This window comes from Cladophialophora yegresii (genome assembly GCF_000585515.1).
Source record: "Cladophialophora yegresii CBS 114405 chromosome Unknown aczIN-supercont1.3, whole genome shotgun sequence".
Classification (NCBI taxonomy): Eukaryota; Fungi; Ascomycota; class Eurotiomycetes; order Chaetothyriales; family Herpotrichiellaceae; genus Cladophialophora; species Cladophialophora yegresii.
In genome coordinates, this window is record NW_006913047.1 from 356,844 (window position 1) to 376,045 (window position 19,202).

General features: G+C 56.2%; 6 protein-coding genes across 6 annotated transcripts; 1 reads left to right on the forward strand and 5 right to left on the reverse strand.

Annotated features, from left to right (window-relative positions):
• Positions 1-139: 139 nt before the first annotated feature.
• A1O7_03825 (uncharacterized protein) lies at positions 140-1,306 on the reverse strand (the record flags this gene model as incomplete). Its single annotated transcript, XM_007757842.1, has 1 exon — positions 140-1,306. The coding sequence occupies one exon, from the start codon at positions 1,304-1,306 to the stop codon at positions 140-142; it is 1,167 nt and encodes a 388-aa protein (XP_007756032.1).
• An 879-nt stretch (positions 1,307-2,185) lies between these two features.
• On the forward strand, positions 2,186-2,950 carry A1O7_03826 (uncharacterized protein; the record flags this gene model as incomplete). The annotated part of the gene is made up of 1 exon (XM_007757843.1): positions 2,186-2,950. One exon carries the CDS (start codon positions 2,186-2,188, stop codon positions 2,948-2,950), a length of 765 nt encoding a protein of 254 aa, XP_007756033.1.
• A 433-nt stretch (positions 2,951-3,383) lies between these two features.
• On the reverse strand, positions 3,384-4,577 carry A1O7_03827 (uncharacterized protein; the record flags this gene model as incomplete). The annotated part of the gene is made up of 1 exon (XM_007757844.1): positions 3,384-4,577. The coding sequence occupies one exon, from the start codon at positions 4,575-4,577 to the stop codon at positions 3,384-3,386; it is 1,194 nt and encodes a 397-aa protein (XP_007756034.1).
• A 2,220-nt stretch (positions 4,578-6,797) lies between these two features.
• A1O7_03828 (uncharacterized protein) lies at positions 6,798-8,284 on the reverse strand (the record flags this gene model as incomplete). Its single annotated transcript, XM_007757845.1, has 2 exons — positions 6,798-7,887; positions 7,977-8,284. 2 exons carry the CDS (start codon positions 8,282-8,284, stop codon positions 6,798-6,800), a joined length of 1,398 nt encoding a protein of 465 aa, XP_007756035.1.
• A 730-nt stretch (positions 8,285-9,014) lies between these two features.
• Positions 9,015-13,730, reverse strand: A1O7_03829 (uncharacterized protein; the record flags this gene model as incomplete). The annotated part of the gene is made up of 1 exon (XM_007757846.1): positions 9,015-13,730. The coding sequence occupies one exon, from the start codon at positions 13,728-13,730 to the stop codon at positions 9,015-9,017; it is 4,716 nt and encodes a 1,571-aa protein (XP_007756036.1).
• A 737-nt stretch (positions 13,731-14,467) lies between these two features.
• A1O7_03830 (uncharacterized protein) lies at positions 14,468-18,609 on the reverse strand (the record flags this gene model as incomplete). The annotated part of the gene is made up of 2 exons (XM_007757847.1): positions 14,468-16,320; positions 16,371-18,609. 2 exons carry the CDS (start codon positions 18,607-18,609, stop codon positions 14,468-14,470), a joined length of 4,092 nt encoding a protein of 1,363 aa, XP_007756037.1.
• Between the last annotated feature and the right edge of the window lie 593 nt (positions 18,610-19,202).

Consider the following 19,202-nt stretch of genomic DNA (forward strand, 5'->3'; position numbering starts at 1 on the left):
TGAAACCGGCGGGGTAATTAAGTACACAGCGTGCATTGTCTGGTGTCCAGAGGAATGCTTCGGCATGAGTTCGCGCTCGTGCTCGTGCTCGTGTTTGCTGCTATTGCTACTGATGCGTCTTCGCCGCCTCCCTCCTCACTCACTCTTCGCACGCATGAATCGCAGCCATGACATCCAGCGCAGCGAGCTGACTGTGACTAGTCGGCAGATCCCAGGGACCAGCCCACCACGGTCCATACTGGCCTTTACCATTCGTGTCGTTGTCCCGCAAGCTTCGGTACTGGTGGTGGATAAACGCGCGGAGCCGGTTCTGCATGTCTGTGTTTATGTCTCCAGCCAGCCCGTCGCGGCGGCGGAGGAGGCGGAGGACCCTATACAGCTTGGCGAGGCTGCGTAAGAGGATGGCCTTGAAGCCGACGGCGTCGTCGTTCTCGTAGGCCTGCTTCCTGCGGCCACCCACGCCCGGGTATGCTTCGGCTTCGGTGAGCGTGGAGGCCTCGTCGACCCACGTGTCGCGCGTCATGGCGGAGGTTGCCATTTTGGATGCGAGATTCAGGTACGATTCGCACGGTGCGGGGTGCGACTGCGGGTGGACGAGATCCTGGCAGGCGTTGTAGATAGCGAGGGACGCGGCGATGGCTTGGCCCGTCGTGTAGCTGAATGTCCAATTATAAATCTGGTGGGATTGCAGGTCGATGTGGTCGGAGACGACGTACTCCTGCTGGTCGAACAGGGCGCGCAGGATCCACGAGAAGGAAGTCATCGCCGGAGACAGGTACATGCGGTGGCTTTTGCGCTCGCCGGTCTGGATGCTTAGTCTTGATAACCGGGCCGACAGTTCGGCGTACAGCGCCGTGGTGATGGCGTTGACTTGTGTCTCGGCCGTCCTGTTGGACCACATCACCCCACCCTCCATGTCGAAGTTGTTGATGTGGTATTTGCCCACTGGGATCACGTAGTGGCTAATGTGCTCCCATATGGCCTTGGACATGTCCAGGTATTTAGGCTGGTGAGTCAGGTCGAACATGTCGAAAGCACAGATGGCCCACCACATCGAGTCGTCGTTCATGTCGTTGATGCAGTCGAGTTGGGTTGTGGCCACTTTGCCGATCAGCTCGTCGAGGGTGTCGGCGTGGGTCGTCATGTTGGTCCAGGTGTCGTGCAGGGCGATCGCGGTGTAGCCGTTGGCGACTTGCCAGTAGGTCAGGCCCTGGATGAGGCCGTCGTCTCGCTTGGACTGCAGGAACACGTTGATGGCGGTTTGGGTGATGTTGAGGATCGAGTCCCCCGGTATGGAGATGCTCATTCTGTCAGTATCGTGATCGTGTCCGTGGCCGTGGTAAGCTGCCGAAATATAATTTGGTGGACTTCTGCATACTACCCCGTACTGGGCAACGCGGTTGAGCCGACTTGGGCAGGACCATGGCCATATATCTCAGGGGGCATGATGAGTGACAATGGACCTCTATCTGGCATCGTACCGGCCTGTGATCTCTGACACAGAGATCATCCGTGCTGATGCCAGTGACTTTGATGTCCTTCGTGCGTGATCAAGAATCGAGCCATGCGTGACAATGGCCGCGACCGAGCAAACGACTTCGGGCGATGACTTTGACGGCGCATGAGGTCGCGTTTGAAGGGCCCGAGCATAGCGTGCGGCGTTAGATGAGCGTTCGATCCGGACGACTTCGCCCGAGACACGGAAAGTCACACAGCTTTCCAAATGTCAACGAGAGACTGGGAAGACGCCAACGTGACGAGCTACGATGAATGAGGTGAATGCGTAGACTTACCAACACCAACATTTCGCCTGCAAACTCCGACACGTGCAGGTGCAAGATAAACGGAGGCAGCCTCGAGCAGGATAAACCCCGTTTAGCTCTGAGCATGCCACGCCGATGGGTCGATCAGTATGGAGCAGACGTAACCATTGCCAAAACGGGCGAGTCGGTCGCTCCGGTATCTCCATCTATCGCTGTTCCGGGTAAACCTAGAGCTGGTGTTATGGGGTCACATCCTCATTATTCTTCAACGATAGTCCTCGGCAAAGAGGTCGTTGTCGTGCTGACCAGCTGTGGAGGGTAGGCGAAGGCGAAGTGGTAAAAGATATAAGAATGGTTGCGCCGATGGTTTTGACCCGGAGACTCGCATCTTCATCGCCCTCTATGTCTTCACTTCGCCCAACATGACCTCTTCCATGTCCACGATCCTCATCTTCGGCGGCACCGGCGGAATAGGCGAGGCCTTCACGCGGAGTTTCCACAAGATGGGCAAACGAGTGATTACTACCGGCCGCCGCTCAGCCCGGCTCGCCGCCCTGGCTGCAGAACTGCCCGGTCTCGAGACCTACACCATGGACAACAGCGACATTTCTGGACTGGCAGGCCACGTTGAGACCATCCTCACCAAGTACCCGGACATCGACACCGTGTGGGTCAACTCGGGCATCCAATACCAAGGGGACTTCAAGTCGCTGGACACCTTCTCCGACGAAAAGATCATCACGGAGATGAACACGAACCTGACGGCGCCGATTGTTTTGGCCCGCCATTTCGTGCCCCATCTGTTATCCCTCAAACGGGAGGCCAATTTCTTGATCACGTCCTCGGGCCTGGGATTCGTGCCCATGGCTTTATTCCCGGTCTACTGCCCGACCAAGGCCGGCGTGCATGCCTTCCTCGTCGGACTGCGAGAAAGTCTTGCGGGCACGAACGTCAACGTCATTGAGATCGCGCCGCCGTATGTGCGGACGGATCTGGACGCCGCGAATCGGCTGGACAAGCTGGTCACGCCGATGGAGCTGGGTGTATATACGGAGAAGACGCTGGAGATTCTGTCCCAGCCAGCGAGCGAGATCAAGGAGGCGGGGGTGGGATTTGCTGAGATGGTTGCGCGGAAGTGGCGCGAGGCGTATGGTCCCGTCTTGAGGACGAGGCACTCGAGGGGTTGACGGAGGGACGGGTATAATGGGCACCCGAGTGGTATAGTCGGACTGCCAAGTGGATCGGTGTGAGGCTGGTGAGACTTGGTGACAAGAGGATGGGATGAACAATGGTCGACTGAGGTAATGTAAATACGCGCGAACTGCCATTCAGTATAGAGCTGAACAGAGAATAATCGCCATGTCCACCTCGTGTCGTCAGTTCTCGCTGTCTCCGTTCTCGCTGCCTCAGTTCCCGATGCTTCACTTCTCTATCATCAAATTAGCTTGTTGTAGCTGCAACTGCAGCCGGGGATATGATGGTGTGGCCCCATGTATACAATCCGCGAAAGTTCTGGTCTGTCACCTTGCTCCGAGGTACAGTCCTCCTCCTCCTCTTTATCTTCTGCTCTTCCCTCGGCTCTCGCGCAGATGTATACGTCTCTACCCGGTTCTGTGGTCCTTATTCAGCCTCCCCCTCCACAGTATCACCAGCGACCTTCTTCAACGGGACATTCACATCACTGGCCGGTTCGGCATCAGGGTCACGGTCTGGTTCCTGGTTTGCTGGTGCAGGTGCCGCTGTGTCTGGTACAGCCGCCGCTCCCTCAACCTGCGGCTTGTCCACAACAGTCGGGCTCTTCGACAGCGTTTCTCCTTGCTCGTCCTTCCCTTTTCCCTTGCCGTCCATTCCATCTTCCTTGCTCGACTCCTGTTTCGGCACCTCCTCCACGTCCGTGTCCCTTTTCTTGTCCTCCTCCTTCGGCTTCGGCTTCGGCGGTGCCGTCGCGGGACTCTCATCCGGATCATGCACCTCCTGCACCACCGGCGCTGGAGCCGCAGGAGCCGCCGCAACAGGCTGGCTCACAACAGGCGCAACCATACCCACGGGGCCAGGGCCACTTGCGGGATTCGGCCCACCAACACGACTTCTTAAAGCCGCGCCACCTCCGTTGCCGCTGTAATACCCGCCCTCGGCCGCCCCAGTCATGTACATATCCGGATTATTCACCGTGTTGTTCCGCACCGCGCGATCATACAGCCTCGTCAACCTAGCGACCTCGCTGCGGACAGTCACAACGCCAGCAGCGTCCTTACTGCCGTTCCCATTGGCGCTCCCACCACCGGTATCAATGTCCTCATACCCATGCACCCCACGGGAGATGCCCAACCACATGACCTCGCTGTTCTCGATCTCGTCGACCACGCGCTCCAGATCGTCGCGGTACATGCGCGCGCGCATGGGCTGGCCCCGACTCTTCAGGTACGCGACCAGGCCCGCGATGATGGTGTTGAGCGCGCCGAACACGGTGATCAGGATGTGGCTGGACGCGCTGGCCCCGAGGGCTGTGAGGGCCGCGCCCAGGACCACCTGGCTGAGGAGGAGGGTGTTGGAGAGTGATGCCGTGCCGTAGTACGTCCAGCGCTGGTTGGCGAGTTGGCGCGTGGCCCGGCCGTAGAGGGATTTCGCGGGGACCTTCGAGCGGCGCCCGTCGGGCGTCGGTTCTGACGACGGCACGCCTACCATCATGCAGAACTGGGCGTGGGGGTCAACTGCCGCCACATCGTCGCGAAGGACGGCTGGATTCTGGTTCTGGTTCTGGTTCTGGCTCGGCTGCCAGAGCAGAGGCGTACGTTCGCCAAATCCGGATGACATGTCGTCCGGTCTGGCGGATCCTGGCCACAGGACAAAGTGGGCGCTGGCGCGAGTCCGGTGTGTATACCGACAATTTGTCCTTCCTTCTAGACGTGCCGAGTGATGAGTCCCGTGTATATAGGTATGTATGTATCGACAAGCTGTCTTTCCTTCTAGACGTAGGGGTGGCTGAGTCCTGTGTATGTCCCGATAATTATATCTTTCCTTCAATACGCGGAGTGCTGAGACCCGGGTAAGTTCCGACAATCCGGCCTCCCTTCTAGACGTGCGGAGTGCTGGGTTCTGTGTATGTACCGGTAACCTGTCCTTGCTTCAACAAGTCGCCCTCCGCCTCCAGGCGCGAGTCCCTTGCCGGACTTGTACTCTTGCGCGCCGGTCGGTTCGCTCAGCCCAGACCCGCTGCCCAAGACCCCAATCCTCAAGACGGGATATTTCCAAGAAGAGTGAAAATGATTGGACTCGCCACCACTCACTCACTCAGTCTGTCGGGTAATTACTCAACGACGCGGAACGACCGACATGATCATGGACAGATATGCATACATACCAGAAACCTAACCGTTAGATAGACAAAATATAAAATATAAAAGTTATATACTGTAGTAATCACATCGGCACTGTTGAGCTCCCCCGGTGGTGTCCTGAACGGAGAGCAACAAGGAAGTGAAAGGAGGTCGGGCATAAAAGCTCTGGCCGAAGCTGGCTCCCAGATGGGCGGATAGCGATATGCTAACGTAACCTTAAAAAGTACAGGATGTAATTACTGTGTACATCGCCGTCTGCTTGGCGCGACGCCCGTGGATCTCTACTTACAGTATGCCTGAAGAGGAAACGCCACAACCGACGACGAAGGTGGCGATTAGCTTCTTCGCCGTGGCTCAAGGTGCGATCTAATTATGGACGCGGCACCACAGTACACGTGAGTGAGTGAGTGGGTGGTTGGGTGGACGGACAGACGAGAGAGTGGTACAATTCTACATTAGATGGAACACTCGCGCAATGAAGAGGGGCACCAGGCAACGAGAACACCGACAACGTCCGCCGTAGGGTCTGTACCGAGAACTCTGTATATGGTAACGAAAAGACCGTACCTATCGAGGCTTGCCAGATCTCACACGAAGAGAGACTCTAAAGGTAGATTACTTCGGGTTGACGCAGAACTTGTAGGGGCCGATGCCGTGGTTATAGTGATGGGCCCTACTCGCGTCCCTAGCTAGGCAAGTCGAGGTCCATTCACGAAGCAACAGAGTAAGACGTCGAGGCTCAATGGTCAATACTTCTTTCATCATGTCGTCAAGCCGTTACCCTCAATACAGAACGACGCATACCGAAAAGTGCCTATAGACTGAATAGAAACCCCCAGCTCCTGCGCTCGTACGTGCTGCTATACTGCATGATCCTTGCTGACCTGGGACTGAAAGTAACGATACTGTGTTGTAAGAAACAAATTCCTCTCCGCGGAATGTCGTCAAACGCGGTTGGGGGGACGGGAATCGACGGCGCTTCAGATGCACAAGGCAAAGACGGAGTCTCAGCTCCGCGCTGTGCTGGACTCGTCGCTGGTTTCGTCTGGGCTCAGTCGTCCTCATCCATGTCGTCAAATTTCCTCTTGAACACTTTCAACCTGTCGAAGATGGCGCAGTTCCTTCCCTACTCGCGATCAACAAGCGATGTTTGCGCATTCCTCTCTCCGCTTGCCTCGTTAATATCGTTGGCGAGCCTGGCTCGCGTCGCGTCCATCTCCATTCCCCACAGAGCAACCCTCTGCCGCTCAAACGTGGCAATGACTTCCTCGTCGATCCTAAAAATTTGCGCCGCATATCTCCGATAGATCTCGGTCAATTCGTTCCAAGAACAAGCTTTCAGCATCCTGCTCGCGCGCTTCAATCTTGGCTGACCGAGCTGCTGCTCTCGCTTCTTGCTTCAGCTCAAGAGCAGCAAGCTCCTGCATCATATGCTCCAGATTTGTGACAGGTGCGTCAACTCAACCAGAATACCATAGGCATCTTCAACCCCGGAATCGACAAGCCAGCCGAAGAAGTTCTGAAGCACATCCGCATATATAGTCTGGAACTCAACCACTTCATCTTCCTCCACCTGTCTTCCTTGCTCTCCGTTGCTTGTCGAGCCTCCAAGCTCATCCCGATTCAAGGTCTCGGAAACAACCGCTTCATCTTCCTCCTCCTGTCTTCCTCCCTGCTCTCCCTCGGTCGGATGGCCCTACCAACCAACCCCTGGATGCCAGCCGCCGATTAACCCTGCTGTAGCCACATTCGATCCGCCCATCCAGTTCCCCTGCGCCCGTGAATTCGATCCCAACCCTTGCAACAGTGTCGCCGAATGGTTCGGGTTACTGCTCAGGCCCCCCCTGACGCTTGGTTTGTTGCCAGACGTGCCGGAACTAGAGGCAGGCCCAGCTTTCTTGTACTCGCACTGGGTGCTGCTGTGCACATGGTACGCACATCCTCGATCACGGGCCGGATCACCCCAGCGTTCGATCTGCCATTGCCAGATCTTCCGCATGATCGACAGGCTCAAGTCGGACATCTCGAAGAGTTTGTCGAAATTCTCACGATCGCGCACGGCACGTGGATCGTCTGCTGGCGCTGTGCCAGCCATCCTTGACGAAGACGGGTGGTTTTGGGTAAAGTCGTTGTGATACCACCGTGGGAATGTCATCATGTGGTACACGAGATGCTCGATGAAGAAACGCTTGAGTGGTGATTTGGGCGGACCAGTCAGATGACAGACCGCGAGGGCCGAATAGTCCGGTCGGATGGCCTCGGGCAAGGTCGGTGCCGGCGGGGTGTCTCTGTCCGCTGATGGTCCCGATGTCAGAGACGAGATCAGGCCCAGTCGGCTGGCATCTCTACTACTGCTTCCGCTACTGTGTCCGCCCATCTGGCAGTGACTGTGGTTGTGGTTGTATCCATGAGGGTGCATGTGATGTTGATGTTGGGGGGCGGCACGATGGTTCGCTCTCACGGCGTCGATAATACCGTTTTGCAGCTCCTCCATGCCGAACTTGTCCGCCATGCAATACGCGGAAGTCATGTCGAGCACATTGACGCCACCTACGCCAGACACCAGACTCGGCAGTTTCCCCCGGTAAATCCAGTCGACCACGATGGCAAACGCCTTGGGATCATCCTCTGGCAGGTATAGTTCGTTTTTGGCCCCTTCGCTGAATCGGTTCTTCGACAGGCATTTCTCCATGAACGGGGACCGTTCGCAGATGAGGGTGCGGTGGAGGTAGAAGCATTTGCGCTTGGGGCCGACGTGGACGGTGACGATTGCGGAAGTGGTGAAGCTGGTGGTTGTAGCCGTTAGCACATCGGCCGGACCCGATCCACGACTTCCAAATTGATGAGGTGCAGTGAAGGTGGGCGCAGCACTCACTTGTCAACATCATCCTCGCTGTCCTCTTCGTCATCTTGCTCCTCGCCGTCCTGCTCTTCCGATCCGTCGCTATCTTGAGCCTCATCATTGTCGTTTTCTGTGCTCACACTGCCCGCGGCCGGACTGGCTTTGGCAGCCTTGGGCTGGGACTGCCCGCTGGAGGCCTCGCCTGTCGTCGTAGCCGTAGCCGTGGCCTGTAAGTGAGTCTCCGCCGTGACCTGAACGTCCGCCTCATCGATGTCCCTGTCCATGGCCGTGGCCGGGCGCTTGAGAGCCTCGAGGTTGCGCGTAAAGAGTGCACCAAGCATGAAGGCGAGACGAAGCGAGCAGGGGAGTGGGAGACCAGCGAGTACGAAGACCGGCGAGTACGGAGACCAGCGAGTACGGAGTACAGCCCTGCGATCAAGGTGGCGTGAGGGAGTGACGAACAAGTGACGGACCGGTGAGAAAGTGGTGGTGATTCGGGAGATCAACGCCGCGAGGGGGGCGGTGGGTACTGTAAGCGAAGTGGGAGCCGACGCGCTCACCGCGCGCCGGAATGGGCGTCTAAGAGCGTCTAGGAAGCCGAAGCTCGACAACTGCGAGCCACTATGGATTCCGCGTTGTCAGTCCCAGCTGGAATGCCTTTCATTACTATAGACGCTAGCAAGTGTGCTTTAGACCCGATTCTCCGCAAGACTGTACTGTACCTAGGTAGCGTCTCTCATCTACGCAGCAGGTATACTCGCAACTTTACGGAATTGTCCATTGGACGGAGCGTGCACTGGCAGGCTCGATCAGGCTGCAGCACTATGTAGGTAGTATAGCACTGTTACTCCTGCGAAAGCCAGCCCAGATTCGCCCAGCCAGCCTTGTCCTGGCCCCGACCTATACTGATACACTTGTATACAGCCTGAAACGCGAACCCAAGACTTGCTCCAGGAAAACAAGTGGCAAAGCGTATCAACCTTCACTGTCCTTCGCCGCCTCGACCATCCCGGCCTGCTTGGGCGGATTCCAGTAATGCTTCAATCTCCAAGGAATGCCCACCACGCGAATCTAGCGCTTCCTCGGGACCCCAATATTTGGCCCTGGTGCTTGCGCTTCAAGCTCTGCGGGCGTCATGCCCAGGTGTTGGTGATCTGCTTCGTTGTACCCTGGTGGTGCTGGGGGTAGTTGCAGCGGCGGCGGCCCCGCCCCGTCAAGATCGCCTTTTCTGACCCTCTCCCTCTCTAGTTCGCGCCTTAACTCTTCGTTCACAGCATCGCGCTCTTCGAGACGCTTTCGCGCGCCACTTCGGTCCAGCAGTCGCGCTTCCCTCTCAGCTTTCAACCGTCGTTCCAGCTCTCGCAAGCGATGGATCCATTTTTCTTGTCCTTGGCCACCACCGCCGCTTCCTGCCGTGATACTCGCGATATCCGAGCCTGAAGCGGTGCTCGGTGGCGCCGGAGGTGCCTCTCTCGGTGGGGGCGGCAACGAGAAGTTGCCGTTGGCCGGTGCATTGAACGGGCCGGCGGGGATCATGAGGCCGCCTCGGTCCGTAGGCTGCGCATAGCCCGAGTGTCGGCTTGAAATCGAGTTAGACCGGAGCGAGCCAACCTCTCCACCCATGCTGGCGAGATGTTCCACAATGCCTGTGGAATGATGGCGCTGCAATTCCATGCCTCGACTCCGCCTCATGCTCGACGAGCGAGGCGGCACACCGGCACTGCCATTCACCGCTCCATCGACCTGCCCTGGTGCGTCATTCGACATGATGCTGGCTGAGTAACCGGATGCTCGACTCTCGTTCCTGTCACGCCTGTGTTGTAAATTATGATGCGCTTGTTGCTGCTGGAGAAGCTGAAGCTCGGCCTTCAGCAGCCTGTTCTCGCCCTTGAGCTTGCTGATCTCGGGCGTTCTGGTTGACTTGGGCGTTCGAGGGCCGTGGTCCATTCGAGTCTCCATTTCCGACATCTTGATCTTCATCTGTTCCCAGCTCTCCTCAATACGCTCAAGCTTGCGAGTTCGAACCTCCAGTGTCTGCTCGAGAGCCTGGTACTCTTTATACAGCTCACGCTCCACACGCTTGATCTTGTCTCGGAACGTGGACAGAGTGCCTTCGACCTGTTTGGCGGCCAAGAGCAAGTTCCTACTGAAGCCCGGCCAGAAGAGCATGTTGCCAATGACTTCCTGAGAGGGCAAGTTGCCATTGATCAGACTGTTGTTGTGGGCCCAGTCTGGTCCACACATGGCCGACAGCCTCTTCCACAGGTTCAGCAGGATTTGATTCCGCTCCGACAACTGTTCTTTGAGTTGATTCTCCATCTGTGTCATTCGCTTCCTGTCGGTCTGGCGCAGCCCTTCCAGCTCGGCAATTCTGGCAGACGCCGATGTCAAGGCACGAGTAGTCGAGTTATGGCCCTTGTAGGTCTTCTCAAAGTCCAATTTGTCTTGACGTCTACCCGCCTTTTCACGCTCATATGCGTCGGCCAACTTTCGGCATTCATGGCTCGTGGACTCGAGCAAGGCGTCGCGATCCTGGAGCAGATTTTCCGTCTGCTCTAGCCTCGTCCGCACAGTCTGGAGATCCATGGTAGTCTGATCCAGCTCCCGCCGCATCTTGGTCACCGCGCTGATCAAGCTCGACCTCGAACTGTTGGGGTCACCGACGATATTCCGCAGGCTCTCCTCCAGCTCGGAAAGCCGCTCCTGGTACGACTTGGCCTCGATATCACGAACAGACAATGCTTTGCGCACTTTCCGAAGGTCGTCCTTGGCTCCAGAGGCTTCACGGTTGAGGTCATTGATAACGCGCTGCACTTCCTGCTTCTCCTGACTTGCCACCGCGTCGCGTTGTGTACGTTCCTCGTTGATCCGACGTTCAAGTTCTCTACTCTTGTCTCGTTCCGATTCCAAGTTAAGGTGGACTTTCTTGAGCAGGGACTCCAGGTCGCCAATCTTGATCTTGTCAGCGTCTTGCTCTTCGCGGAGGAAGGCGATCTCATTATGACTGCTCTCTTGTTGGACGGTCAGGCGTTGTACTTTGGTCTCCGCTTCAGAGAGAGTCTTTTCAAGGCTTTCCAGCTCGCGGTTAGCATCGTCGAGCTCGCCCTTGACCGATTGATATCGTGCCAAATTTTGCTGTGCATCGTCTTCGAGGCGCACAAGACCCTCGGCGGCCGATCGCATCTCGGCTTGCAAAGCCTGAACATTCTCAACCTGTGCCTTGAGCTCCTCCTCAAGCTCCGAACATTCCTTGACCTTGGCATCGAGCTCATCTCCCAGACCATCAATCTCTTCCTGAGCTTCAGCCTTCAGTTGTTGGAAAGCATGATCCTGTTCTTCGGCGTCACGTAGAGCATTATCTCGCTCCTGCGTAAGGAGGGCAAGCTCTTCGTTAAACTGATCTGCGTCTGCTTGAGCTTGAGCATCGACCGCGTCCAGCTCAGCAAGTGCCTCATCGAATTGACTTTGAAGATCCTGATTTTCAAGTTTCAGCTGAGATACCTCGTCACGTAGCTCGTTGATTCGAGTCTCGAGCGTTTCCCGTTCCTGATCGCTCAACCGGGACATTCTGGTGCCGTTGCTGGCACGCGAATGAGACCTGGCCCTGGAAGCCGAACGATCAAGAATGCTGTCACCGGCCACAGATCGCAGGCCACCCATGCGCCCAAGTTTGAGATCCTCAATCTCCTGGTACAAGCGCTCCTTCTCCTTGTTTCGAGAAGTCAAGGTCGATGCCTGCGCGCCGATCATCTTCTGCAGCTCCGAGACCTCATGTCTCAATCTGTCAATCTCTGCATCCTTGGCGGTTGTTGCTTCAACACTACTAGACCTCGAAACAACCGAGCCCCCAATTTTGATCTTGCGTGAGCCAGATTTGCCGGATGTGAAGGTATCGTTCCTGAGTTTCGCGACTTCTTCCCGAAGGCGCTTGTTGTCTTCCTCTGACTGCTCGCGGGCGATGGTCTCTGCTTCGAGCATGTCCTTCCACATATCGCGCTCCTCTCTCGAGCCTACGTCAGACGCAGCAGCGCGCGTATCGCCCAGGCTCTTTACCATCTCCGCTAGTCGCCGCTTCTCGGTTTCTTTTGCAATGTTCTCTTGGCGGAGTTTCTCAATCTCGATTTCGGTGATCTCAACGCGCTCCCGGAGATAGAGAACTTCTTCCTCTGCTGTTGGACTCCTTTCCTCGTCAGTCGCATACCCTTGATCAGCATTGGGCGAATCCCGAGCATCGCTTGTCTCGTCGAGTTTCTTCTGCAGATCCCGAACCTGCTTCCGTAGATTATGATTATCCTTTTCTAGGCGTAGTCGGTCCGACTTCAGCTGGACGTTTTCTGTAATCATTTCCTTGATGCCGTCTTCTGACCTTTTCTGCAACGCCTGATCCAGGAAGTGGATCTTCATCTTCAGGTCGAAGTTCTCCTTGCCCAGCTTTTCCACCGTGCTTCTGTGTTCCTTCAGAGTCAGACCCCTCTTAGGTCCTGGTGTCAGACCAATGATTGTGTTGCTTTTCTCAGGCGACATGCTTCGCTCTTGGCGATATTGACGCGCAAACGTGCCCGGTACCTCCAGGTCGCGAACGTTATTCGCGATGACTGTGTCGCTGGGCATATTGAAGTTGTAGACCGAAGCACGAGGGGTATTGTATCCTCCAGCCTTGTTCGAATTGGGACTTTCTTCTTGCAAGGTACCCAAGTCACTCGTGCTGACCTGTCTCTGGGCTCGAGGTTCGTCGTCGCTCATGCCTGAGATGCCCGACATCATGCTGCCCAGACTAGCTTGCCTCGAGATTGTGTTCCGGGCTTTTCGACGGTCGGTTGAGTCAGGCAGCGCGCCGCCGGACTGCAAAGCGAAATCGGCACCAATGGTTGCGTCACTAGCGTCTGTATTAGAGCTGGCCATAGAGTCGTAAGACAAGCGGGCCTGGGAGGATCTTTTATGCAGATACCCGGGCCGTCGGTGCTTAGATTTGTTCTCGGCACCCTCTTGCAGGCCGTCGGCCGCGTCTGGTACATCTAGATAATGTGTCTCGTTCTTCCGTGGTGGGGCATCATGGTCACCCTCTGCGCTGGTTGGGTTCTTGCCCCTTTTGGACCGATCTGCCGACTCATTCGCCGTTTCATAGCCGCCCATCGTGGCAAAGGATTGTACGCGAGAGAGCGTTCGGGCGGCGGCGGCGGCGGTGGGAGAGGAGGACATGCTCTCGAGCACGGAGGTGGATGTTGGTTGAGGCGTCGAGCGGCCACTCCCACGCGTGTCACGAAACTCTTGCTGTTCGGGAGCAGGCGTCTTGTAACCCCCGGGCGGCGTCTTGGGGGACTGGCCTGGCCTTCCGTCCACATAGTTCTCGGTGTCTTCAGAGGGGTATGATATCTGAATGGGAACTGGCTTCTTGCGCACCGCGACATTGTCGTTAACAACGCCGAACAGGTGCGTATCGTCTGCACCCGTAGTCTGGGAGTCCCGCTCAACCAGTGGGGAGTGGTCGGGCAGAAAGCTGGACTCGTGATCCTGTAGTTTCTTGTTCATTTCACTTTCGTCGAAGGTGCGGTTTGCAGGCAATTCGAGATTGGTGTGCTCGTCAATGGGCTGCAGCAGACTGCTAGGATCTCCAAATGCGGGCAGGAGAGAGGATGGCTCGTCCTTGTCTTGTGCGTGGTGCGAATCATCGTGGCCGCTCTCAACGGATGCCACGTCGTCGTCATCCTCCTCTTGGTCAAATCCGCCCGGTACTCGCGATGACCGCCGCTCGCTTCGCTGCCGGTCGCTCAGTATTGACGAGGACATGGTAGACATGCACTTATTGTCCCGTCCCAGTGCGCAGGGGTTGGCCGAGTTGATGCGAGCCTTCGGAAGTTCGTGTCGCGGACATCGAGGTGGAGGGACACGCGCGATGACCGAATCGTCGAGTTGCGCGTCTTGTCAACACAGCAACAACCAGGTTGATCGACCAGAGGCTGTATGTCGTGATAGACGAGCGAGGTCAGACTGGCACCCGGGCCACTTCAGTACTCGTCTCAGTCACTGAGCCGTCACAGTGCTTCACTTTCACCACTTTTGTCCAGTCTGTTGCCCCTTCCGCGAGAGGCTCGACGCCAGGCCCGATTTGGCGCAGGCCATAACATCGGGCAGGGGCCCCGGTCAAGCACCCGTCAACGGAGGCTGGGAGGCTACTCTGTCTGGCCAGCACCACTGTGGCTATTTTGCCGAGACAGGCCGTGTCATTTGAGTCATTCGAAAGGCGCCTTGTGTTTCAGGAGCGTAAGCGAGCACGCTGGCGAGGCTCGGCCGTCGACCATTGTCACACACTGCTCCAGCCCGGAGTCTACTGGCTACAGCACGGAGTACCACGTATAGATAAGCATACGTCGACAGGTGATTTGATCGTACCTAGGTAGCTCTGACATCGGTTCCCCATGTTATACAGCCCGGTAACTATACGTGCATCTTCTCGCTCGCTCGTTGGCTTCATCGTAAATCATCAAAGTCGTCTACTAGTTGTACAGGATACTGCAACGCCAATGTCAGATCACCCCCATCAAAGCATTTGCAGCCTCAGTCCTCATCAGCGCGTCCGCGTCGTTCCTTTGCGCCTCTTCCTCCTCTTTCCGCATACAATAGATCTTCTCTTTCATGGTGTGGGCGCTTTGTAGTGTGTCAATGTACGTGCGGAACTTGACAATCTCGCGCAGCAAGTAACTGCTCTTCTTCTCCCAGTTGGTCATGGCTTTGTTCGCGTTGGGGTGCTTGGCCGTGTATGCGAGAAGCATCAGACTTCGTAGGTCATTATGCTTTTGCAACTCTTCTTCCACGTTCGCCACATACGCCTGAAGCGCACGAAGTTGATCCATTTCCATCAGCTGAGAAGCAAACATGGACTGTTGCGGCGGCGACCAGTCACTAATGTGGACCTTATCCCCCGGTAGCTTCGCGCGTACACCGCCGACGTGGTCCATGGAGCTGCGCATTGACATCTGAGTACTCGGTCGAGGACTCACCACTCCAGCACGGCCGCCGTTGATTTCTGGCGAGGCCAATGCCCGGTTGACAACGTTGTCACTCCAGCCGTACTCCATGTTGCTAATGCCGCCCATCATCGGCTCCTTGGAGAGTCTAGCACTCCAAAAGTTGGCTGTTGACACGAACTCCTTCACAATATCGGGAGTACCAACAGAGAACAGGTGGACAGCTCCTGTCGGCAGGCTGAGCGCCCAGACATAGGGCCGCGCCTTGGAGTAGCCGGGCGGTGGCAGTGAGCTGGCAATGGTGTGCCGGAGGGTGAATTTCCACAGCTCTTCGGCGTTGTCTTGCCAGTTGCCTCCGCCAACCACCGCCGGCTTAGGAGCTCGAGCCTTGTTGCGCAGAGACTTGGCCGTCATGGAGAAAGAGAACAGCCTCATGTAGCCCTTCTCGATGACCGCAAAACAGTCGTTCCAGTTCCTATCCTTCGACTTCTTATCGACCCCCTCTAGGTGACACTTGTGCTTCAAGATACCTTCTTTGGCCCAAGGCGCGCCGCAGAGCTCCAGCGACTCGTCCTCAAGCAGCGATCCAGCCTTCGGTCCATCTTCGATAGGGAGATCCAACTGGTCTTCCCGAATGATGGCTTGGCTTAGTGCGCTGGCAAAGCCGATCGAGGACTGGTAGTCGGCATGAGTAGCTTCCGTGCCGAACGAATCAACCGACATGGATGTGAGTGTCTTCCCAAGCGAGACTTTGCTCCATGTGCTTGACAATGACGGACTCCAAGCCGACGACTCGTCGATGCTCGTTTTACTAGAATTGAAGCCAGGAGCTGAAGGTAACCGTGGTCGCGATCTTGCCTTCGATACGAACCGAGCCCCGAGGGACTTGCTTTCCCCTGCAAACCGGCCACGATGGGTGTCGGAATGGGCTTTGCTGAGCACGCTCGGTGTACGGCGCAACATGTTCGTCCCAATCGTCAGGAAGTTATTGGAAAGGTTGAGATGGGCACTGGGGTTGGGCTCGATTTGAGCGCCAGAAAGAGGCAGAGGCTCTTGAGAAATGGAGATGTAGAAGGACCTCAGGACAGATTCAATCTGCATTTCCCAGACTCGGTTGATTCCAAGACCTGTGGCTGATTCGTAAGACTCGGAGGGTGGCGGTTCTTGATGGCTTGATTGATCGGCTGGACGCTTCGAGTCGGAAGACGTACTAGCTGTATCATCATGCGATGAAGAGTTCGTACGTTTCGGGCCCGGTTGGCTCTTATCAGTTCCCATTTGCTGGACTTCGCGCTTGATTGTGTTCATGGCGTTGCGGACGAACTGGGCCTTCGTCATCTTCTGTACAATGTCCGCCAGATGGAGATCCGTGTTCAACAACAAGAGCGCATACACAATTGAATGCACGACATCTGACTGCTAGTTAGCAATTTCCACGAGCCATGCAATTCGCAAGCCTTACCACTGGATTTGAAATTGTGAGAAGGGTTGCATTCACACCATCGCTGGGCAAAAGAAGTTAGGACACGGTCAATGACTTGGCTCTCGCCTTTGATAGTGATATTGTCACACAGTCCTCGAAGCGAGTCAAGAATGTCCTGATTTTTCCAATCGAAGAGCTCCATGAACGCTTTTCGCACATAGTCTCTGTCGACCCCTGCGTCTCCGAGCCAAGCTCCTGCAGCAGACGCATCCACTTCGTCATCTGTATGGTCGTATATGTTTTGGGCTTTTGTTTTGTAGCCCGGAATCTCGCTCAGAGCATCAGTGGGCGCCATGGAGTTGAAGGACGGCACGGACGCGACGAGTTCCACATTGGGGATTTCGATGATTAACGGCGTGCTGGGTGCCGATCTGTATTCCTCCCCAACATCAGACATTGAAGCAGCTGGAGAGCCTTTCACGGGTTTTCGGGGGATCTCCAGGGTGTTCTGTCGTCGAGCAGAGAAGGATTTGGGGCCCGGGTCCGTGTCCGCTGGGCTAGATACTGGTGCAATAAAGGATGAAGTCGGCGAGACAGTGTCAGATATCCATGATCCTTGTCTCGTAGTCGCAGATCTGGAGTTCGATAACGGGCTCGGCAGTGAGGTTGCGGAGGTTGTTTGCGCAAGCTTGAGATCGTTCACACTATGTCTGAGGTGCAGATCACGTCGCTCATGGTCAGATGGGGTATCGAACGGTCGTTTCATTGGCTCCTCAGCACTGCTACTGTCTGCGAAAAAGGAGTCTTGGTGCGGTATGACGAGAGTGGAAGTCTGTTTGGTGTTCGATTTCAACGTCTTGTTGCTCCTGATGCTACTGTGGGACTCCTTTCGACTGTGACCTGCCTTGGATCTGGACCCAGCTTGACTCGGCAGATTGAACGCGGGCGGCGGGAGATTGGGTGTATAGAAACCCTGCATAGAGTTGGTGCGGACATGGCCATGAGGTCGACCATGGCCTTTTGCGGATGTCGGAGGGTTCACCAGATACGGTCCCATGAACGCTCTCAGGCTGCTAACCGGGCTCGTACCCTCCACAGGCTGGGTTTCCAACGGTACCTCTGCATTCAAGGTTAACGGCAGAGGTGGTGGCACAGCGTGAGAGATCGACTTCTTCCTCCTACGGAAGAACGTAGAAGACTTTTTAGCCAGGACTGGCAGGTTCTCTTTGTTCGCCGAAGCATCGGTGGACGTCCGACGGACAGGCCGATGCGTTTTCCCCGGCGGTGTAGTAGGGTGATGGGCGATGTCTTCTGGCACCGGAGTGGCACGCCCATGGTATGATTTTGTCAGAAGATTGGGTCCTGAATGGGGCTCCACGGTAGGGTTTCTCGATCCAAAGACACGACGAAAAAATCCCGGTCTAGGTGCTGCAATGAGCTCGCCCAGTGAGGCCATGCTAGGCTTGTGTTCTGTGGCATGGAAGCTGGGTACGCTTTTCATGGAAGGCAGTTGAGGGATAGAGTCCGTTCTGGGCGCATTCGGCGCTGTTGCCGGCATCCGGCCCTTCTTCACGTACGCACTCTTGGATGATTTGGTGCTGTTCTTGCGGACCAAGGGACTGGCAGGTTCAACCTTGTGAGCATCAGGTCCAGGGTAAATCACTGGGGTGGGTGCTTGACCATCGCCATTGACAACGGTTTTGCCGGTGCGCACGTCTCGTTGTCTAGAGCCGAAGTCGAAGCTCCTTGACCGTCTGTTCCCGGGGCCTCCGAGTCGACCTGTCATGCTGGCCAAGTGGCCGAGATCGATGCTTGATGAGTTACTGCTATGGTCACTTTTACCGCCACCAGACACATTCTTCCTCCTCCTCGGGTGACGGGGCTGCGTGGCCCTTTGTGCATCGTAGACCTTCACCCTTGTAGAATCTTCATCTTCACCAAATATGCTAGGCAACCTCTGCAAATCTTTCTGGTATCGGACACTGCTTCGTAGTGGTATTCGCGGCATGGTCTGAGGGAGCTGCGGCGCAGTCCTCAGGTGTTGAACGTCATTTTCCGACGAGGTTGAGGAAGAAAATGTATGGCCTCTGCCCCGTCCCCGAACTCTTGCGCTCGTGTCATAGCTATTGCTGCGCGGAGTAAAAGGCGGGTCGTCAAATGCACCGCCAGAAAAATGATCCAGGGAGAGGACCAGATTGTCGACCATAGAAGCGCGAAGGATGTGGTTCCTCGACAGTGATAGGTCGTGGGGATCCTCGACGTCGTCGTGATCCTCCATGTTGGGTGATTCGGCAAGAAACGTGCCTGAACCTGTCACTTGTTTGCTCTCTTGTACCGAGTGTAGTTGGCGCAGCGGTCGAGCCGGAAATGCAGGGGACGATGGGAGAGAGGTTGGCTGCGAGTTCTGGCTCTCATTCGCCGTGAACTGCTTCGACGATTGACGGCGAGGGCTCTTTGGTTTTTTGGGAGACGAAATGCCCGGCGGGGCGTCCATTGTTTATTCGAATCTCAGAGCCTCGTGTCGATCCGTGAGCGAGACGATGCGCGTCGGTATCTGAGACAGCTAACCCTTGGACTCGACTGAAGTTGTCGCACGACTTGCCGTCGGGTGAACAGCGTCGCAGCGCATTCCAAGTTGTGCAGGGAAATTGTGGCAAAGAGAGAGTGAATGAGACTTAAGTGGATTTGAGGATCTTCGCCCAGTGCAGCTGTTGGTTTTCAACGCTCTAACGGACAACACATCGATCAGTGTGCCAGCGTGAAGATGGTGGTGGGTCGGTGTGGATAGGGGCGAGGAGGCACCTCCATCTGCACGTCTTAGGCAAGGATCGTGACTCCTTGCTGCACCCCTGGACCACTAGTTGGTTGGGT